The following is a 23,535-nucleotide window of genomic DNA, read 5'->3' as shown; positions in this document are numbered from 1 at the left end:
TATTACTCAAAACCTGCAAAACTATAAAACTAACAAGAAAGCATTCATGCTTTATTATCTTGTTATTGTTTTTTTCCACTACTTCCTAGCCCTAAGTAAAACAAGAAAAATTCCATGTCTTCTTCATTTGTCTTACATTCTACTGGTAAAGTAGGATATGCATCTTCATAATTAATCTTTCGCCTTGAGCTAGGCTGGATTCTTTTTCTAGCATAAAATTATAAGACAACTGTGAGCTAAAACAGTAATTTCCATAAAGATAAGCCAAAATACAGACTGTTTAAATACTTTCAGTAAAATAAGACTTAAGAGAAGCCACAGACAGGCTCCTGAAGGTCATCGACTTCACCGGCTCTGTAAAGGGCACAGTATCCAGTGGTGTAGAAGTCACTGCAAAATCCTGGGTGAACTTTGTTAATATTTCACATAAGTTAACTTTTAAAAGTTAACTTTTAAGCAGCTGATAATTCTTCACAGAATTAAGCTTTGAAAATAAAGCAAACTGAAAAGACAAACTAAATCCCAGAAAGTTAAATTATTAGTTACCTTTGATTGTTCTGCTCTTGAAAAGTGATAGAAATACAGATTGAAGTCCCTGGTGCATTCTGGTTTTAATTCATACAGCCCTCTGCCTGTTAATCCAGGTTTCCTACACAAAAAAAAACCCAACAACAAGAAGTTCCGTGGTTATTAACTCCTGAGTATAAAAGGTTAACTAGAACAGCTGAAAAACACTTCTTAATAGGCATTCTAGAAATCAAATAAGTAAAAGTATTAAGAATGATGCACATGAGCAAAGCCATGGGAAAACACCATGACCTAGCCCCCTTTCTTCTATTTTCTCATTTTCATCAATTTAGATGATATATTTTTAAAGTTGAAATATTAAAATAAAGGGAAACATACTTGAAACATGCCACCTCTTCAATCACACTTTCCATTCCTGTCTCTCTGTTCTCCTAGATTGAGTGAAAAGGCCAAACAGTGTGTTATGGTAATTCTTCAATTAAATGCATGCAAATACCATACAACACTAGATAAGCATGCAAAACGAATATGGTACAAAGTCATTTTATTGGCACTCAAGAGAAAACTAAAGCACATAGCATGAAAATACATCCAGGAACATCATCTCTGCAAAAAGTATTTTTTAAATCAAGTCATTTCAAATGCTTATTTTTTTTACTGTGTTTTGCTATCATAATAGACTAGGATGTAACAGTGACAGATAAAAACTTAAGTTAGCTTACTCAGCATACCTAAGGAATATACCACCAGTACTTCTAGTTTCTAGACTTTCAAAATTAAATGAATAGAGGAAAGTTAAAAAGATAAATCACTGAAAAATGGAAAAGCAACCACAAAGGTCACCAGGAGAAATCAACTCAAATACATAACACTACTCTATACACAAATTATCTTTTAACATTCCCACCCCCTTCCGCATTATGTATTCACAACATTTAACAGGCCAGAGAAAAATGATGACAACTTTGAAATCTAGCTTAAATCCTAGTTTGTTCTTTCATACCTTAAAATATTTTCAAAAAATTATAACACTGGCCTAAAATCCAATGTCAAATTGTTTAAATTATTGAGAACGTTGAAAAATATTTCAAAATTTATCATTAAAGGTGCTACTAACATAGGCAAATACTAACTTGACTGTCTTCAGAAATCATGTTTAAAAGATTACTCAAAAAATATTCTTAAAAAAAAACAAACTCAAAATTAAACTTTGGTATCCTACAAAACCACTCATATCAGAACTCAGATAAATGCCTCTGTCCATGCAAATGAAGCATTTAGGTTACACAAGTTGCTATACTGTGTCTGATTACATATCTTTTCAACTATTGTTAGCCTTTGAAATACAACACCTTATATTTCCGTACAGAAAGTTGTTTCTTCTTCTATAACTCTTTCCTACCTTCTCCATGACAACTATTACTCTGCACTCATGATAACCTCACCCAGCATAATCATGCTGCTCCCATCCCACATTAAACGTCATAAATGTACATAAGACAAATTTTCAGGAACCAGCCTTAAAAAGAACATGCGTTTTTTCTTTCCCACAAGTTACTTACATCTTCAGGTAATGCCTTTACCAATTCACTGTGAGCCATTGGCCTGATGCTCAGCTGATGAATGATCTCTCGTTTGATTTCATCTGTTGCATTTACCTGTCCTATTCCAGGACTGAATCTTTCACCTGTAAAAATAGAACATAACTTCTTTTTTAGGATTTTAAACATTTATTTCTCCTCTTTTGCAACTTAAAGGAAAAGACTGGAAAATAAGTCTATTTTGGGAGTTCTGGTCTTCACCCACCAGTGCAAAAAAAATTCATTACACTATTCTAAACTAGTTTCAAGTCTCTTCTCAGAGGAAAGAAGTCCAAAGTAGAAGTTTGAAGTAAAACTGGAGATGCCAATGAAGAATGCTCATTCCAAGCCATTAAAGAGACTAATTTTTAAATATTAGTTAAATGTATTCTGCACTTACCAACAATCATTATAATGAGGCACAGCATCTCTTCTATAAGTGTGTTATTCTGTTGAACAACATCCTGAATTAAAATAAACAAAAAGAAAATTTACATTTTTCTATTAAGGGTAGAAGAATTATTCTGTAAGCTGAAAACCCTTCTTCAGTGCTTCAAATCACTGCCTGTTTTCACCTTTCACAATCCCAAATCAAGTTAAGCCGAAAGGCAGTCACAACTGCCTTGAACTTCTTAAACAATGTAAAAAGTATGCATCAATTTCTGACATTCATCAGTTTGGCAGGTAAAAATACTTATGCATAACCAGTCAAACAAAATTAAAATAGGATCATTTTACTTTTTTTATCAAGTGACACGGTCTTGGCACAACAGCATCTGATACATTTTTGAAAACAAAACTGTAGGTTTTTCTGTTGCAGTAGTACATAAATACCTTGTTAGTATTTTCTGTGCTAAATCTTTTGCCATAGTCTGGAGTACTAAATATCTGATGAAGTTCAAAGCGACTCAACATTATCATCAAGAAGTGATTTGGATCCATCATGGACACACCTGTCTATTAAAGAAAAAATGGATTACAAAACTGAAAATAGATAGGATGTTGTTATAGCATGCTTGTATATTTACATATGTTGTTCACAGTACATTCTTCATTAATTCTTCTCTCTATCCTGAGCATGAAGATCTAATTATTTAAGTTTAGCCTCTTAGGACTCCAATAACACAAGTGACAGCACATTTGACCAACAGGATCCTATGCTTCACCAATAATATCCAATGCCCTTTTAAGTGTAAAGCATTCATAGAATCAGAGTGGCTTGGGTTGTAATGGACCTTAAAGATCACTCAAGTCCCAATCCCCTTGCCAAGGGCAGAGACACCTTCCACTAAAATCAGGTTGCTCAGACTCTCACCCAACATGGCCCTGAAGGTTATTATTCAGGCGATCTGAAATACTGTAAATAAAATTAAATGAAAGAATATTGGTTGGTTGGTTTTGTCCTTACAATCCTGCTGGCTGAACTTTTAGAAGGCATAATATCACTTAGTATATAGCATATAAAGACTTTAAAAACAACTTCCAATCCTCAAAACAGGCTTAAGACTTTAGCAAGACTTCCAAAACATTCCTGGAAGGAACAACACTAATGCTGCAATGTAGCAACAAACATTTACTTCCATTTCTGAAAAACTACTGGCCAAAGTTTTATCCGTTTATTTAGACACTATCTCTCAGTCAGCCAATTATAAATACTTCTTGTTAGTTTGCTATTGCTAATTGGACCATCTTTAAGACAGAATAATTTCCAACAAAACTGAAGGTTATCTACCTAAACTGGCGGCTGCAGATGATCATAAAAAATTAGGGGCAGATCAAGCCTCAGGGAAACACATCTGAAACCAGAAGTAACTCAGGACATATGCTGGGTATCGCTAACTCTATGTAAAATTTGAGGTATTTCCTGAGAAAAGATTTTGGGTTAACTACACACCCCGAGCTGCAAAGTTTAGCTTTTGTCACTCTTAATGAAGTAGCAGTAATGCATCAGACCTCTCTGTGTCAGAGCTAGATAGACCGTCTGATTTGTGACATCTCTTCTGAAGGGGAAAAAAAGAGATAAATCAAACTACTATGAGTGCTTCCACTTTCTATCCAGCATTTTAGCTATCAGCTTTGAAGGGAGGAAGAACTGACAACACAGATATTGAGTACAATACTGAAGACTGGCAGACTCACACAACTGCCAGTACAGCACAACCCATCAGTAAAAAACCCATTACATTCCTGAAGAGCTATCATACACCTTACACAGAAAAGTCTGCACTTTCCACAGTATATTTAAAAAACAAGGATCACAACTGTATATCCTTTAAAAATTATCCCATAAAGACACAGATACAATATGAAATTCAAGTCCTTCCACGAAAATTGACCTTTTTCCTTGTCATTAAAAGGTTCTTAAGGCGCTAAGAAAAAAATGCACACATTCCGAAAACACTTGACAATAAAAGCCAACTGGTACAGGTTGTTACCTGAAGCATTACAATGTCTTTGTCAAACATTTCCCTCCTGCACTTCACATTATGATAGTAATAAATCTGAAATAAAAAAAATAACAGTAATTCAGAAATATCACATTTAGTCTAAACCTATTTTCATTCTGAAAAAATAAAGGTAGTTACACACTAAAAATAATTAAAATTGAATCTGTGATTTGAAAAAATTGTATAAATACATTTGTATGCAAGAAGTATTTTTATATAGCACAAAACAGGCATAGTTACTGGCTGGGTTGTATTGATCTGATGTTTAGATCGCATACGCTCAGAAGGAAAAATCCTGTGGAGCTCTTTGGACTACATTTTAATTTATCTGCTTGCTTAGCAATTGACTGTTTGAAATTCACAGGAGATAAAACCCTTGCAGTTGGAGAAACGTTCTCTCTTTGCTCCATGAATTACTCTTTCATTACTTGAGACACAATTTTTCCGGAATCATCAGTTTCAGCAAAATGTTAATATTGCCATAGAATCACACTTAACCCAAACCATCCTGGGAGTGAACTCAACAGTACTGGACCAAGTAGTGGCACAACTGCAATCGCTGCACCATACTGAAATGTGGGAAAGGTTGATTCCACCACAATTTAGGAAGAATAATGAGGACTGTCAAGTTTCTATCTGGGACTGGGAACAATATTCAGCATGATAAACTTTCCTGTAGAGACTCACCATTTCTTAACAGAATTACATGGAAGAGAGCTAGGCATGCTTTCCCTCTCTTCCCCATACTAATAATCCACACATAAACGTCCATTCCAACCTTCCTGGAAAATATCCAGAAGGAGCTGGCTGAACATGAGCTCTCCATAGCCAAAGGAAAGAGAAAGGACTTGCAGACTGACAGTGACATATTATCTGAACTAAGCCAGGCTCTTAACTTCAAGACACTGACAATCAGGGGAAATTAACACAGGGACTTTTCTCCATTTAAAGCTGTGCTGAAATTTCAGATTTGATGTGTGTCTACAGCAATATGGACACTACTATAACTGTACATAACTAGAGCTCCTTTTCCTTCAATAATAACAATAAGAGACTTGCCCTTATAAAGATACTTCAGTCTAAGAGGTAAGAAACAAAATATATTTCAGTACTTTAATTCAGTCCCCTAGTATACATGCATTGCAATTACATAGTGAAGATAGGGGGCTCGTGTGAGGGAAAGTAGTTTCTTGCAAATAAATCAAGTCAACATGCCACAGAACTAAATCCTACTTCTGTTGTAATCTATCACGAGCTGAAAAAATCACTGACACTACAGCACCCATTCTATAGTATGCTTGAAATGTCAAAGACCTAATTCATGCAAACACACAGAACATAAGTTTAAAGATGGATGGAGCAAGTCTCCAAAAGTACGAGAGAGAAAAATCAAGAAACATTTAGTTCCATGCTGCTTCAAAAGCTTCTGTTGTCTTTGGATTTCAATTACTTTATAAACAAATAGTAATAATATCTTAACGGTGCATTTTTTTTTTTAATTTTTGGACATTTTTATGTGAAGACAATGAAGGTTTTACTGAAGACACACAGATCTAATTCTGCATTTGAAGCTGCTGTTGGAAACTATAGAGTAAAAAGGCCAGGAGCCATTAGCTGCATTACATTGGAAATTATTTTATGCACACAGTATTAAGCTCACTGAGTAGTGCAAGACTCACAAAACAAAAAAGCTACTTCTGACTAAGAAATCAAAAACCAGTTTAAAAGCACAAATATTCAAATGATCAAAGTGCTGATCGAAATGCTTTGCACAAGATTTAGATAAGTGAAATTTGAAATCAATACAGAAAGGTGAGGTTTTAGGGTCCAAAATGATCTTGAGGGAGTTAATCTGAGAACAGTGATTTTACAGCTACTACATACTTACTTGATTAACAAGAGAGAACCCATTTCTTCTCCACATTCCTGCATGCACTTGGGCACAGAGGACGAGGCATCGCAGAGGATGCTCTATTAACATAGGCGGGCTAAGTTCACTCTGTGTAAAGAAAACGCAATATTTTGATATATACAGAGAAAACAAAAGGAGATTGAAATGAAGAACTATGATTCATGATCACTAACATTTTTTGGCAATACAGAAGAGAAGCAAGTACAAAACACATACTATGAAAGTTTCATGAGCCTATTTAGAGTCTATCCAATCACTACTAACCAACCTTACATTCTGCCTTTGCTCCACAGAAGTATTCCACTAGATCTTTAGTTTATCCTTAAAGACAGTAGGTTTCTTATTTTAAAACAACACTATCAATTTAATAACATGGTAATTTGCTTTCTTTCATTCAAGTTTCAGTACTTCTTTCAGAAAACACTGGTATTTGTTCTCCCAGCTGTTTTCTCTTCTTTTAATTGATTTTATTCTTTTTAACTTCACCTCAAAAATAACAGCATATAAATAACAATATGCAGGAAGCAAGAAACAGCTGTGGAAGAAAATTAGAACCTAGGCCAAGGTGAAGAAATCAGACTCTGCCAGGAGTTCCTAAAACCAGTTTCTAATACAAAATGAGGAACAAAATACAGATACTAAATTTGAGTCTTAAGCTATTTAAGAGAGCAATACTGATACCTTATGCACCAGTCATTAATGTCTAGATATTAATGTTTTAAGAAGCAATTTTATCTACTAAAGATAATACCTGAATAGAATTCATAGCAAAAAAGCTCCTCTGAATTATTTAATAATATCCAACATTTACAGGACCAATTTCACACTTAGCATTAATTATATTTAAGTAATACACTACATTTAATTACATACCAGGGGTAGCAGCTCTGGAAATTTATATGCCACTTCAGTTTTACTCAGCAAAACATGCAAGCCTACATAAATAAATGAAACAAGTACATACAAAATATTACACACAAGATTTTACATAATTCAAATAGGACAAAAAGGGCATCTAATATACTATCAGACATTTTGCTGGACACGGCTACAAGTAAATACAGATTTATTACCCTGGAGCTACATCGCTATTTTCTGAAGAGATAGTTTACAAAGTATACACTTTTAGGAGAATTTAAGTTTTCCCACTCTATCTGTATAAAACTTGCAATGCAACCGAGATTTTTGCCTTTCTTTTGACTCTGTCATGTCCCATCAGCAACAGTCAAGAGCCCTTCGTCTCTCAGGACAAACTACCAAATCCAGATACCTCATCCTTTCTATCAGTCCTTCAAAGTTCATAAAATGCCTCATGAACTATAACGAGAGCCCTACAAAATACTTAAAGAGCTTTCTGGTTTGCTTTGTTTTAAAGTTACAAGTGTTTTGCTTAAAGATTCAAACATTCAAAGTTATTTGATGTTGAGCTGCATAGTATTTCACCTCAGAATTCTCTTTTCACTTTATCACCTGTGAATTTATTTTTATTATATGACTTCCCGATTCTGTAAACTAAAAATAATCAGCCTTTTTTCAACACAACTGTTGAACACAATAGGCACAAAATAAGAAGAAAGACATAGCTTAATTTTCGGATGACATCTGTTTGATAAATCTGTTCTCTAAAAGAATACTGATTAGTCTATTTTATCTGAGAGCCAAACATATTTCAAAACCATCAACTACAGTATATATTTTGCCATGCTTCTTCTGCATCGCTTTAGTGGCAAAAGCAGCAGTAAGTGCCTACAACACAGCCCACTGACAAATCCAAAGGCATGAGACAACCTCTCTCAGGCCTAAAACAATAACTTCTGCAATTCTTGGGAACACTTTATCAGGAGAAGTCCCTGGTAACTGGAAGAAGGGTAACATTGTGCCCATTTTTAAAAAGGATAGAAAAGACAACCCTGAGAACTACTGATCTGTCAGCCACACCTCTATGTCTGGGAAAATCATGGAACAGATCCTACTAGAAGCTATGGTAAAGCACATGGAGGACAGGGAGGTGATTAATGGCAGCCAGCATGGCTTCACCAGGGGCAAATCCTGTTTGACCAACTTAGGGGCTTTCTATGATGGGGTAGCCGCAGCAGTGGACATGAGCAAACTGACAGATGTGATCTATCTGGACTTCTGTAAAGCCTCTGACACAGTCCCACGCAACATCCTTCTCTCTAAATTGGAGAGAGACGGATTTGATGGGTGGACAGTAAGGTGGATAAGAAACAGGCTGGATGGTCATATTGACAGAGTAGTGGTCAATGGCTCAACCTCTGGATGGATATCACTGACAAGTGGTGTCCATCAGGGGTCCGTACTGGGACCAGTGCTGTTTAATGTTTATCAATGATATTGACAGCAAGATTGAGTGCAGCCGCAGCAAGTTGGTGGATGACACCAAGCTGAGTGATGTAGTTGCCACATTGGAAGGACAGGATGTCATCCAGAGGGACCTGGACAGGCTGGGGAAGTGGGCCTCTGAGAACCTCATGAGGTTCAACAAGGCCAAGTCTAAGGTCCTACACGTGGGTCAGGGCAATCCCCGTTTTCAATACACGATAGGAGATGATGTGCTTGAGAGCAGCCGTGCAGAGGACTTGGAGGTGCTGGTCGATGAGAAGCTCGACATGAGCCGGCAATGTGTGCTCGTAGCCCAGAAGGCCAACCACATCCTGGGCTGCCTCAAAAGAAGCATGGCCAGCAGGTCGAGGGAAGTGATTCTGCCCCTCTATTCCTCTCTTGTGAGACCTAATCTGGAATACTGTGTCCAGTTCTGGAATCCTCAATGTAAGAAGGATATGAAGCTGTTGGAACGGGTGCAGAGGAGGGCTACAAAGATGATCAAAGGGACGGACCACCTTCCATACGAGGACAGGCAGAGAGAGTTGGTGTTGTTCAGTCTGGAGAAGAGAAGGTTCCGAGGAGATCTTATAGCAACCTTCCATTACCTGAAACAGGCCTACAAGAAAGCTGGAGAGGGACTATTCATAAAGGCTTGTGGTGACAGGACGAAGGGGAATGGGTATAAACTGGAGAGGGGCAGATTTAGACTCGACCTTAGGAGGAATTTCTTCACCGTGAGAGTGGTGAGGCACTGGCACAGGTTACCCAGGGCAGCTGTGGATGCCCCACCTTTAGAGGTGTTCAAGGCCAGGTTGGAGGGGGCCTTGGGCAGCCTGATTTGGTGGGATGTCCCTGCCCATGGCTGGTGGGGGGGGGGCTGGAATTGGATGATCTGTAAAGTCCCTTCCAACCCCAGCTATTCTATGATTCTATGACTTTGCCTAGAGGGTATCAAACAGCTACAAAATGGTCAAAATGCATCCTATTCAGGCTTTATACCACTGTACTGTGGCTCCTTACATATGCACAAATACAATTCATATTTATACAACACTTAGCATTTCCTGAAATAATTTTAAACTACTTCATACCTGCAAGTAAACGAGAAACTGGGAGATGGATGCTAACTTTTTCCTGAGAAACACAGTATCTGATGGTCTCAACTGAATGTCCACACATACTGAGAACAATAGGCTGCTCTCCATCTGTGAAACCACTATGACACTGCATCAATACTGCCAGGCATTTCTTGTAAGCTTCAACTAATACTTTTTCCTAAAAGAGAGATCACAATTTACAGATATTATGAAAAAAAAACAGAGCTCTGTAAAATAATACAGCCAACATAAAAAGGTCTGATAGTTTTGAGGGTTTTCAATAACAGTCCCGGAGAATTAAGAAAAGGAATCCAATAAAAGGAGCTGAATTAAGGAGGGCACAGATTACAAAACTCATACTACTATGCCTGATTAGGAAACACTCACTAGTTTTGTTTTAATTGATATTACCAGAACTTTCTAAGCAATGATGATGTTAGGCTAGTAAAACCTGTACATGAACCGTGATAAAGCCAGCTTCGATGTCTTAATATTCTAGGATCACTTGTTCCACAACCATATTTACCATGCTGACGTTCTGTACTCCTAGAATTTGAAACACTGAGAGTAGAAAACTAATTTATAATCAGGCAGCAATTGGTAGATGCAGGGCCTACTTCCCTATTTCCTCTTCTTTAAAAAATATAACCTCATAGTGTTGTCATGATCACACCTTTCACATATGTGACAGAACTCCCCCTGCAACGTTTTAAAAGGCTTAAGCACATTTTTATGGATTGGACATCTCAAGCCAAAAAAGATGTGTTAAATACAGAAAAGATTTGCACTCTCACAGAGAAGATCTTGGCTTGTAGTGCAGTTACGTGTTTAGCTCAATTGTTACACATATTGATCGTTAGGGTTTTTCCCCCTCCTTCACATATTCACATCGAAAAACAAATCAGAAGAAACTTACATCTAATGCACACCAGTCCTGCATCATTGAAATAACAAGTGTTAATTTCATCTGCAATGTAAATGCTGCTTCCCATTCTGGTTCCATTTCTATGTGTTGTCCTACTTGACGAGTTATTGGATCCATACCCTGGAGCAGTAAGAATTATGCATTTCAACAATACATAACTGAAACTCATTGACATAGGCTTAAGTAAGACAGTGGTTACCTGTCCTTATAAATATATTATTGCTACAATAGCAAAAAAGAAGCTTGGGACCATCTAAAAAGGAGTTATGCACACTGAAACAGTAAGAAGAAAGTGAAACAGAAATTGGAAGAGAAGAATAGCAGGACAAGAAAGGTTTTGGATATCAACTCTATTATTTACACCTGCAGAGATTCAGTATTACAAGCAATACATTTGCATAGTCATCTTACATCCACATATTGGTTTTCTGAATGTCTTTTCTAGGGATGTGCTATTAAATGCAGCTAAGTACAAACTAAACACTGGGTACTACAATATCTAATCAGCTCTTGGCTTAAGAAGAAAAAAATCCAGCATGATCTGAGGATTACAATATATACAAGAGACTATAATAAACAGACTTACGAAAGCTAAGTACCGAGAAATGTATGCTACCGGAGTACTGAAAAATGGGAGTGATTCTAACTTACACCTTACTGATCAATCCAGGCAATTTGCCTTTCTAAAAGTTGCACTGCTTCTACCAGACCATTGAAGAGGTCTATCTGTACGCAACGGACTACATATTTCCCCAACACAAGAAGCAACTCTGCTAACACTGAAGTAGTAACAAGTCTCGCTATAAGCGGAAGTTGGTTAAGGTGAACTAGATTTGTCTCACACAATCGTGTCTCATATGCCTCCTCAACTGCAAAATATGCCCCCGAATTATGTGTTTCTTTTTGAACAGCTCTTCCTTTTCACTGTCCTCAACAACAAAACAAATTTTAAAGAGATACTATGTTTCAGGAAAACATATACCACACTGAAGTTACAAACCTGAGACTACAATACATTTCCTCCATTTTTTTCATCATGACAGCTAACTTCCTACTTTAATTTTGCAAAATTTTGTAATTCACAGATTTACATACCTGCATACATTTGAGTAATTCTAAGAAGGCATCAAAACCTTCTAGGAACTTGTGCCTCAAGTCATCTGACCACTCAGTTGGCTTACTTATTAACACGTACCTGGGTACATCAAGAAGATGCAAGTGTTAATTATACGGTCGGGTTTTTTTTTCTCCTTGATTGATCAAATCAGCACGTAGTTAATAAATATACTTACTTCAGATCCAGAATAAGGCTCTGAACACGCCTGAATTTGAAAGCCTGCAGAGCAGTATAACGTTCAAACTGAAACCTGCCTTGGACGTCACGGTGCCTTAAGTAGTCCATAAAAGTTTTGATGATAGTGGTCATGAGATTTTCTTCTGTTATTAGCATTCGAGCCTATGCCAAAGTACATTGAAATTTGCTGTAATTAACAGACAGAGCTAACAAAAGTTTCACACTGCATCATGAAGTTTAAAGAATAAATCTTTATCCAAAATAGTTACATCAATAATTAAACCAGAAGAACATACTGAAAGCCAATCTTCCAAACATTCACAGAAGGAAAAAAGTAACCTAGCCAGAAATTATCATAATCCAGATCTGTTTCGCCAGATCTCTTCTGTACAAAAGTTTGATTGTGGCTAGGCTCCTGCTAACCTATATAATTATGACACAAGACACCTGTTATTATGTGCCTTATACTCAACTTGCACCTCCCTTTAAGTATGTGTTGTCTCCTCTCATATAATTTAACAACAAGCCCTTCAGGGAAGTGATGGTTCCTCTGCTTTCTGTTTACAAACTACCAAGTACTGTGGTGAACAGCACATCCTCCGAACTGCTAAGGAACTGTATAGTGCAATTACCACACGGAAATTACATGAAATTACTTATGTTTTCCCCCAAGGGCTACTGCATATATCCATGTTTTGTAGGAAATGTAACAACAGGCATTGCAAAGTCTGACAAAGACAGCATTCCACACCCATCTAACCTAACCCAACCCACAATAGAATAGGGGGCATTAAGGAGGTACTTCCATCTCTAACTTGTAAGCTCTTTCAGAACTTCCCCATTCTGTTGGTCCTCCAAGGTAAAAGGGGTGAGTCTCACAGATCTCTGATCCCATAAGCATCTTATTATGTGACTGGTAGACACAAGACTGGCCACTCCGATCACCTCAACAACACTGGTTGTTGACTAGAGCTCCTGGGTTCTACAGTTGCTAATGATATTCCAAAATATGGTTTCTAAAACGCTACTGCAGGGGATAAAGGAAAAAAAGCATCTAACTATTAACCTCTTCCCCAAGAAAATCACCACCAACGTCCACCTTCCCCCAAACCCAAAAACTTTATAGTTACTTGACAGCTCAAACGCTTCAATTAATAAGATCAGTTTGAAGATGTTACTGAGGCGCAGTGGGGCACTTTAACCTTCAACTGGTTTGTTCAGTTATGGACCAATGGCCCAAAACCTAAGAATTATTTCATATGGTAGAAGTTTAATTACTTCCATGTCATCAGTCTATTCTACCCTTCTACAAGAACACCAAAACCAATTCGGTTTTTTTTTTTGTATGCTTTTGAAACAGAAAACATGCAAAAGGGACATTGCAATCATTCTCCTCTCAGGAAATATATGAAACTCCTTTAGGTAAGTATTAATACACATTTTCCACCATCCCATCTGCCAAAGGAAAAGTTAATACCACAACCATTTGAACAATATTAGTTGGTTAAGCCTAACCGTAAGTCCAAATATTAGCAACACTCTCATTGACAGCATCAAAATTAAATAGGTAGCACAACATTGCCCTGAACCATGATCCTGAGGTCTGCTGAATTCCCATGAATAACATCGACTCCTAAGAAACTAAAAAACAACTTTGCTCAGTATCATAATTGTCACGCTACTATTGAATTTTAAAGCTCAATTAAGTTGATTAAATTTGGAAGGACTCGGAAGCGTTCATTTTTTTAAACAATTCTGGACATGAAAGTCAGACTTTTATTGCCATTACAGCTCCAAAGTTTAATCTGTCTAGTTCATAATACAAGCAAAACCAGACTTATTTGGAGACTGGAACAAAAAAAGATGTTTCCCAAACAAGCATAAGCTGGTGAAAGACCAAAGTCAGTGGGCTGGGAGAAGTAACAGTGCCTGAAGCACCATAACAAAAATTAAGTGGAAAATCGGCATCGTCTGAGTCTAGAAGGACCAAAGGAATTGTGGAAAACTATGAAACAACTCCTGCTGGCACTTAGGTTGATTGGAAAATTCACATAAAGTGGATCATCTATAAAACTGCACTAGAACATTATGCTCCAAAACTGTGATATACAGACCATTTTGTAGATTTCTACGAACAGTAACTGTGGCTCAGTATGATCATGGAAAAGCTGGGGAGGGGCTCTTTATCAGGGAATGTGGCGATAGGACAACGGGTATCAGTTTTAAGATGAAGAAGGGGAGACTGAGATTAGATATTAGGAAGAATTTCTTTACTGTGAGGATGGCGAGGCACTGGAAAAGGCTGCCCAGAGAAGTCATGGATACACCATCCCTAGAAATGTTTAAGACAAGGTCAGGTGAGGCTTTGAGCAACCTGACCTAGTAGAAGGTCTCCCTGTCCATGGCATTTAAATGTTACGTGTATCTCTAAATAAACACTTAAGTACCATTCTAAAAAAAGTAAAAGAAAAATTTAAAACAAAACCCAAAAATATCCAGCTCACTCTGGGGAGACAGATCCAAGCCTTTACAATGCTGAATGCTTCAACTTCGAAACCCACATCAAGATATGTAAACAGCGTGACTGTTGTGCAGCACCACTGTCTTACATTTCCACAGTAATGCTAAAGAGATCTGCAGTCTTGATTCATGAACCTCGAGTGGCTTTTAACAAATAAAGATTTCCTTTTTTGGTCTTTTAGTACTTACAAGAGAAGGCACTGTGAATATCTGTATCGAGAGGTCAGCAATTGAGAACTCTCTGTCGTGGTCATCTTTCATAAAATCACTCTGCAATCGCTCATAGTTCTATTAAGAAGGAGGCAAAAAAAGGCAAGGAGTGCCAACTATCAGTTTTTAAAAGAAAGACAGGCACTACTCACCAGAGTAGGTACAGTGAAGAGTTGGACAGACAGAGCAGCCACCGATACTGCCCGTTCGTGATCATCCTCCATATAATCTCTCTGCAACTGCCGGTAATTCTAAACAACAAGGGGAAATTCACCTCTAATCCACACTGACCTGATTTTTTAATTTAAATGTCTGCTCTGGGAAACTGTAATGTCATGATAAAGGGAATAGTAGCTCTTACGGATTATTATATAGGTATCTTGTACAAAGAACATGACAATTTAATCTGCTCACATGAGATCTACTCACTCTCATTTTCACAATAAAGGGTAATATTTCATTTTCTACTCAAAAAAAGTTATTTGTCTTCAGAAGAGTGAGCAGAACACTGCAGTGCTGATTTAAACAATTTCAAATACCAGTTACTGCAGAAATACTAATTAGCATAACACAATTTCAGCACTATTTCCGAGTAGTGCTGTAACAGCTTACACCTCAACAATGAGAAGTGACTAGCTCTTAAGAAGTGATAGCCTGGATAGTTGATGGTGAAGGCAAAAACATCTGAACTGCTTTAGTTCTGGAGAGCCTGGAAAGCCCATTTTCTTCCCAGGAGATGAGATGCCATTATAACTAATATTTTGAAGACAGAAATAAGTTAGTCAGTATTTCATTTCATCTTTTCACTTTGAAAAAGAAAAAAAACTGGATAACAGTTCATTTGAAGCACTGTATGCCAACTAAACTCTCTTCACTAGAGCATTTAACGGCTCTTTCTAAGAAAGATACTTACTCTTGCAAAGCGGATAGCAAAAAGTTTCTTGTATTTCAAATCCATAAGTAGACTACTCATGAATAACTGGTGATAAACGTTTCTAGCTCCTGTCAAGAGAAATGAATAAAATATTGCAGGTCACTATGTTCTATCAACATATTATGGCAACACTTAGAAAAGTAAACTTTTACAGAATGAAATGTGTATTTCATAGCAGAGGCTGCTTTGATTACGTCTGTCACATGGTAGTAAAGGATAAAGAAGAATACATAAAACAATTCTTCAAGTGGCATTATTCATTACTCCTGTATAAGACAACACTGAACTGTTGAATGAGAATGTAAATCTTCAAGTGTCGGGCAAATCAGTCAAATGAAAACAGAACTCTATTCCACCTCAGGATGAACCACGGATTTGGATGACCCAGTGCAAAAAAAAAAAAAAAAAAAAAGTGCTATTATAAGAAGTCCTGGAAGCAGCAATAAATTTTGCTAGTTGTGAATAACACTGTAAGATAATCATCTTAACTATCTCTGAATTTCTACTCTATCTCAGCAGCATCCCAGAAAATATTATCAACACAAATGAAAACTGACTTTATGTAGCTTGGAAATGCATGCATACATGTAACATTTCCTTCTGTAGGTGGTGTTTAAGTCAAAAGCCATTAAGCTATTTCCTTACTGCACAGTAACTGTAGAATACATGAAAAAGTAGAGAAATATTCATGCCAAAATAGAAATGTGAAAGTTACTCCTTGCTTACACGGAAGACATTATCCTTTAAAAACCTATATAGAAAGGTTGTAATGGTACACAAAACCAGCACCTTTCAGGTCACGAAAACTGCAGTATAAGATTATTAAACTTACAAATAATTTTCCATACTACATGCACTCCCCACCTTACTTCTTTCATTGCTGCTCCAGGAAGTTGCCCAGAGGGAGTATAAAAAGATGTTATTTCTAGGATATCTGTATCTCATCATCGAAGAAAAATCAAAGACACTGGGAGAGTGTATCAATTTTCAAAATGCTTTATTTGTGTTTAAGTAAGGAGAGGGCATAGATATTGCATCATTCTCTGCTTTCTTTGTCTTTTTTATACCTGGCTTTATATGCCCTTTCAGGATATCAAATCAGACAGAATCCATGAGGAACAAGAAACAAACCACCCCCACTTCCTCAAAATTTCAACTTTCTAGCCAATCCCATTATATCAATCAAGCTTTTAAAATGTTAAGGGCTCCAAAGTAACAGTTTTCACTGAATGTTCTTCGAACAGTTAATACCTCATGAACACAAACACAAGTCAAAGCAGAAAATCTCTACCTTATCCCTTAAAAAGAAGAATTTTGGTAGATATGATATAGATGCCGAGATACTATAAAGCAGACAAACTCCAAATCACACTATTGTTTAACTACCACTGTCAAATCAGCCTTGATTTCAGATTACTTTGAAAAATTAGATCTAAAACCAACCCCATCTCCAAATGGTTTCCTTATGATCTTGACTTCATAATGCCCTCCAAATATATTCAAGGGACAAATTATAACAAACTAGGCAATTCTATCTAAAAACACACCACACTAAAAAAATCAAACAAACAGTAGCAGATAAGGCAAAAGGAAGACTTTTGTGCAACAATTCTTTAGTGTTTTCCAGAAGTTTGACGAAGCTCACCTTTCCACAGTTTTGAATCATATAGCATCAATTTATCCACAAGAGAAGAATTTTCACCATCCGGCCCCTCCTGTAAACCAACTTGACACAATAGCCGACGAAGGCCATCTTAATGAAGAGAAATTGTGGAAGTTAGTTACAGATTAAACAAAACTGTACATTATTTTGACATACTGGAATTTTCATAAGACACAGTAGAAGCTGTAGGGCTCTCTTTTCCTTGACAACCGAATAACACTGCTCTTATTTTGCTGACAGAAACACAAATATTTTTATACCTCACAAGTTTCACAGTAAACTTATGGAACATTAAGAACCCTGTGAAAACTGCCAAACACAACAATTTGTTTCAAAGTTATCAAATAAGAACATGCTTTCTTAATAGTGCTGCTGGCTTACTAATGTAAGAAATAATTATACAGCAGTCTGGTATTCTAGGTTATATTTTTACTGTTTAGAGTCCTATCAAAAGGAAAAAATCATTCACATATGAAACAACTCATTTACTTACGAGGGTTTTGTTTACACTTACTAGCTGCTATTATTTTAAAGCTTCTATATATTTTTTTCCTAAAGGAAAGCAGTAATAGTTGTTACTATATGAACATGTAAGTTAACATATGCCTGAAGACAAGCTTGCATCTATAAGAGAACACAATACAGAGATACTTGTATAACCATGTTCGAACAAGCTTTGCACCACAGGTGATGCATAGTCACTAACACAACTATGACTTCCACGCATTAGTCCTTATTTCTGCATATTACTTGGCCACCTCAGCTTCTTCGGTAGATTTGGCAGCAGCTTAGTGCCATCTATACCATTTAGTGCGCTGCATAGTATGGTTCTACCCAGTCTGTGAATCCCTATAGCATCTGGGTTTTTTTTTTTTTGCCTTGTAACTGGAATTGCCGTTCAACTCCAACTACCGTTATGAAGGGTAACAAATAAATGGAAACTACTGCATTGTTCAACAAATGGCAAACAGATGCTTATTCCTGAAGAACAGACATTTGCTAGAGGGGATATGGTAGTCAAGCTTGTGACAAAGTTCCATTGTACATCTTTTCACTTTATTTCCTGAAAGAGTTTGGCACTCATCTCACAGCTATCATCCAACCTAACTTAGTGGCACAGCAAAACCCTACACCTGCCAAATGCTCTTTGGTCAGGGACATTTAAGCACCACCACCTACACAGCACAGTTCTATCACCTTCTGTTACAGATGAACACTAACAGACTGTTTAAAAGACTGAGCAGAATGTAGACGTTTTGAGTGTTTTTAAAAAAAAAATAAAAAAAATGAAAAACAACTTTTTCAAAAGTGCATTTCACAAAACCAGACTCCTGAGCTGCACTGCAAGACTCCATCCCAAAGTGTGCAAGGCATTTCAAGTAGCTGAGCATGTAGGTCCATAGACAAAACATATGCATACTGCTTACCATCAAACATGATTTTTACCCTTCTGAATCATAAAGGACACAGCATTTAATTAACTGAACTCTGCAGAATTCCAGAAACACCACACACAAATCAAACTATTAATTCAATGCTTTCATCTGTAATTTGATACTCCATTAACATATTCAAGTTACTTTTTTGCAACTGTAATTTAGTATCGAAAATTAGTGACTTTGGCACCTGGCACAAATGAAAAGGCACAAAACTGGGCTTAAAGGAAACAAGAAAGAGCACCTGCCCACACATTATACTGAAAGGAAAATATATCTCAGAAATCAAATATCTGCACCTCTCTACTTTCAATTAATACTTATGATTTGGCAGCAATGCTTGCCAATAGTAGAACTGCCACCATAACTTTTCAAAAGTTACATTTACATATCTTTCAAAAGCAACTTATAAAAACATAAATTACTTATCTTTCAAAAAAGATAACATGAGCTAGAGATCTTGTGCCTGAAAACCTGGCTAGAGTTTCAACTGTCAGTCTAATAAAACAGTCTCTGAAGAAACCTTGCACCTACACAGAACACATATGCAATATATGTTGCAATGCTGAGTATGCTTTGCTAGTAATTCTTGTTAACATTCACAAATGCATAGAGGAAGGTGCATTGGGGACTGTAACCACATTTTCACATATCGGCAGTTTGACACATTTTCCTTTTATTTCCCCTTATGCTCCTTGTTTACCCAGAAACTCCTATACATATTTGCCTTTTCTCTGCTGTTCTACTCAGCAAAAAATCTGAAGCAGTCACTTTCACGATCATTCATCAAATCACTTCTGAATAACTTTCTTTTATCTAATCAGGCAGGTTATTTTCAGATTACTGCATTCATTTCAAAAGAACTAGGGACTGAAAAATAGCTTGTTGGCACACAGCACTTGTACAGAATCTGAGAATCACTGTCAACAGCAACTAAACAGTAAACACTATCCAAGGAGACCAAGTAAGACTGGTAGCACTTTCATATGGAAATTAGAACTCAGCATAGCACTCCAATAAGAGAACACAGAATGAAGTCTGACAACATATTAGCAGCTTTGCCGTATGTATTACCTATCTGAAATAAGTAGAAACCATTGCTTCAGGAATTGTATTTGCCTCAAAAAAATTCTCTAATGGATCTCAAAAAAGTTCAACTTTGCCCACCTGAATATCCAATAACGCTGCCAAGCCAAGTTAAGATCTTCAGACCAAAGCTCTGATGGGCCACAATAGATGAATGCATAACTTGTACTTTCAATGGCTTTGTCTGGCGACTGGTGTTTCTCTAAAAAAGAAAAGGGAAAATGAGGTAATGCATATTTAAATGAGGAATATCATATTTCTGTACAGAAACACAGCATTCCTATGATAAATTTCAATAATTCATAATATTAATATATATTCTAATTACCAACACCTACACAGGGAAGAAACAAAACCAAAGTAGTCTGAACTTCATTTACCCTACTAATATTTGAAGGACTCTATTACATATTTAGGCCAATATTTAGAGTTTAGAGTATTACATACTCTATCAACATATTTAGGCCAATCCATTTTCTACTCTTGGCTTCTTATCAATGTACACACTGATCTCCTGCATTTTACTGATAAACAGTCCCACACAGAACCTAAGACAGCCATGCACACTGGTTCCGCACACCATGCAAGTCACACAGCAGCCCACCATGGCAAGAAACTGATTGTCCATGGACTATTTTAAAGAATACAAATTTACCACATAGAATTAAAACAAGAAAGAAAAAGAATTTCCCTTCATCACTGTGTTAGAAACTTTACTAGTTAGACATTACATGTAAATCATTTGTTCTTTGATTGCACAGGTGAGAAGTTAAAAATATTGCACAACTTTATCTTTAAAGATATGTTAATGTTTTCAACATATATTAAATAGTTTAAATGCAGTAACTAGTTGCAGTATTTGGGTTTCAGTGACAGTAGGATTATACATGAACTATTTATTTCATGTGATTAAGTACTGCACTGCAGCAGTAAAATTAAATAGAAAATATTTTTCACATGTTCCTACATGGAAGAACCTTGTAATAAACTGACATTATGAATATATATACACACAAATATACACATAAAATGCAAGTGTATTTGCAGTTTCTCACTTCAATTCAATTGGTATGGATTTCAATAGTTGTGGCTGTGAAAGGTGCAAACAACTTCATACCATACAAGAAAATCCACAATAGCTTAACTTCACTGATCTGAACTGATATGAAATTCTAAAACATTACATTTGAAGTTCCTGGTCAAAGTCTGTTTTCAGATAGGAGAAGTCGTTTAGGAACTTCTTTTTATGAAGTTATTTGGAGTGCAAGGTAGATTATAATAGAAAAAAAGAAAAAAAAAAAGAAAAGCAGATCATAAAAGGTACATTTTGATACCTCCACTGTGTGTATTATAAACAGTATCTCCAATACTTTGTTTTCTTAAGATATAGTCATTATGGTAACAATATCACAAAACTGCAGTAAAGTCTTTTCGCTTAACATGAGGCAAAAAAGTACATATTACTTACCACTATTACTGATTTTGCTTGATCGCAGTACTGAAAGTCTCCATATCGAACAGACCTACGTCCCTTGAAATTTGTAAAGAAGGAATATTTACCACCAGCTTCTAAACAAGCAGTTCAAATGCTGTGCTTTACATTAGTATAAAAGATACAATAAAGGTTGCAGGTGCACATAAACCACCCTTTCTTTCCTGCTATTTTCATTTTTTAAAGTACTGTACATAGTTACATACTTGGATTCCCGAAATGCACCCTATAGTTTTAAAAAGAAAATAAAATTCTATCATACATACAGTTACCTGTTATACTAAATTTGCTTTGTATAATATTAAGATGTAACCATCACACTTATTTTATATATTGAACACTTATGTTTAAATTCTACCAGAATTAATCACCGATGCATTACTACTAAAGATGTTTAAATGCCTTTGAAAAAGTAGATATTTAAACTAATTTAAACATAGGTCTTTTAAACATACAATTCAAGCCCTTTGTTTATTTCAAACTCAGAAGGTTTCCAGCCTTTCTATACTGTCAAAACATACATAAAAGTTGATCCAACTCAGTGTATTACAGACACAATAGTTTGAGATTTTAGGTCTCTTCTGGTGCCAAGCTGTTTCAGGCATAACGTTCTCATTTCTTTTACACACATACATGTGTATATACGCATTCATTTATGTATTCAGTAGGAATACAAAGCGCATCCTACAAAACACAGCATGTGCTCAAGGTAGCACATATTCAGCGATCAGACCGTAAGCTTTTGTTTACTCGTATCCCAAAAACATATTAGCAATAACACAAAACCTAGTACGGTGTTAAGTAGTCTAAAGAGGTAGTACTTACTTCTCCACTGACCTTCCAGTAGCACTTCAACAACCCAAAATCACAGACTCATTGCCATTTTGAAAAAGATTTCCTCCTCAACCACCCCCTCCAAAAAGGCAGAAGCCAACAAAACAATGTAAAATGACACTAATTTTCACAGCAACTGCTCACAGGCTCATGGCACAAACGACAAGATGCAATTGTCCCTAGAAAGTGTCCCTTTCTTAAAAATACACACACAAGCCAGAATGCAAACACAGCTGACAGAATGTTTCTGAAACCACCATAATAGTTAAAATTATATTCAGCATGTAGTGATTCTGAACTCATCGACCCTTCTAAACGCTGTATGAAATGCATTACCTCTTCCTGTCATTATCATCTGACAACTATGAAAAAAGAAAATTAAATTCAAAAAAACCCACAGAGTTCCACAAGCAGCAAAATAAAAGCAATTACCAGTTTTATCCCTCACAATTGACAATTGATCTGAGAAGCATTTCCTATGCTTGGAGCACATATAGGGGCTCCTTTTCCCTGTCAGCTCCATGGTGTACAGTATGGGATAAGCTAGAGCTGCTGCCTGTACTTGACAGCAGTGAGAGACACCTTGCTATCTATACTCATGAGACTCACTGGAACAGAGTCACACTGAAAAATATATTCAATTTTAGGTCTGGATTTGATTGGCCAGTGAGTTGAGACATTTCAGGGTGGTGTGACACACAGGGCTCAAGCACATTAACCACACTCTTTGGAAAAACAAACTAAAGTAAGCGTAGTCACAAAATGAATATTAGGGCACATACAACTAAAAGTTCCAGCAATAATTTACTTACATCTCTATCTACTGTTGTTGCAAAACCAATAGCTTCCTTCTGCGTGCAGTTGACAGCCTTCTGAAGAGTATAAATAACTTGTTCATAGGTATGGACTTCATCGTTAAACAGCATGCAGTAGTAAGTGTCACTTTTCTCACTTCAAAGGAAGGATTGAATTGATATAAATCAAAGTCATGCAATTTTACAAAATCAACTTCTAGTTTAACAAACCTTTTGATAAAGGAGACAACCCAAGCCAAGGCTTCCTTTGCTATACTGCAACATATCTCAACAACTTATTTGAAAAGGGCTGACCACTCCTAACTTCTGAGTTCATCTTTCCTGCAGAGCTAAGTCCAAAATGAGCAAAATCTTATGACAATACTTAAGTCCGAGAATTATTTTGGAACATCTGTTTATCATGAATTGATAGTTTC

The 23,535-nt window shown here is 36.4% G+C and overlaps 1 protein-coding gene across 2 annotated transcripts in view; it reads right to left on the bottom strand.

The window, feature by feature from the left end:
* Positions 1–23,535, bottom strand: part of UBR2 (ubiquitin protein ligase E3 component n-recognin 2) — a 61,352-nt gene that overhangs the window by 25,024 nt on the left and 12,793 nt on the right. The window contains exons 6-23 of one of the 2 annotated variants that reach the window (XM_054062027.1): positions 23,117–23,255; positions 21,447–21,509; positions 20,060–20,180; positions 17,439–17,546; positions 15,773–15,861; positions 15,012–15,110; positions 12,128–12,291; positions 11,931–12,030; positions 10,827–10,955; positions 9,905–10,088; positions 7,341–7,402; positions 6,444–6,554; positions 4,544–4,609; positions 2,943–3,065; positions 2,509–2,572; positions 2,091–2,215; positions 907–959; positions 547–649 (exon numbers count right to left, since the gene is read on the bottom strand). In XM_054062027.1, the coding sequence (XP_053918002.1) occupies positions 547–649; positions 907–959; positions 2,091–2,215; positions 2,509–2,572; positions 2,943–3,065; positions 4,544–4,609; positions 6,444–6,554; positions 7,341–7,402; positions 9,905–10,088; positions 10,827–10,955; positions 11,931–12,030; positions 12,128–12,291; positions 15,012–15,110; positions 15,773–15,861; positions 17,439–17,546; positions 20,060–20,180; positions 21,447–21,509; positions 23,117–23,255 (1,903 nt within the window). Of the gene's footprint in view, positions 1–546; positions 650–906; positions 960–2,090; positions 2,216–2,508; positions 2,573–2,942; positions 3,066–4,543; positions 4,610–6,443; positions 6,555–7,340; positions 7,403–9,904; positions 10,089–10,826; positions 10,956–11,930; positions 12,031–12,127; positions 12,292–14,838; positions 14,938–15,011; positions 15,111–15,772; positions 15,862–17,438; positions 17,547–20,059; positions 20,181–21,446; positions 21,510–23,116; positions 23,256–23,535 lie in introns of both variants that reach the window. The other variant, XM_054062026.1, reaches the window with a different exon arrangement.

Source organism: Cuculus canorus, chromosome 3, assembly GCF_017976375.1.
Source record: "Cuculus canorus isolate bCucCan1 chromosome 3, bCucCan1.pri, whole genome shotgun sequence".
NCBI classification, from domain to species: Eukaryota; Metazoa; Chordata; class Aves; order Cuculiformes; family Cuculidae; genus Cuculus; species Cuculus canorus.
Note: the sequence above shows the minus strand (reverse complement) of the source record. Positions and strands in the feature narration are given on the sequence as shown.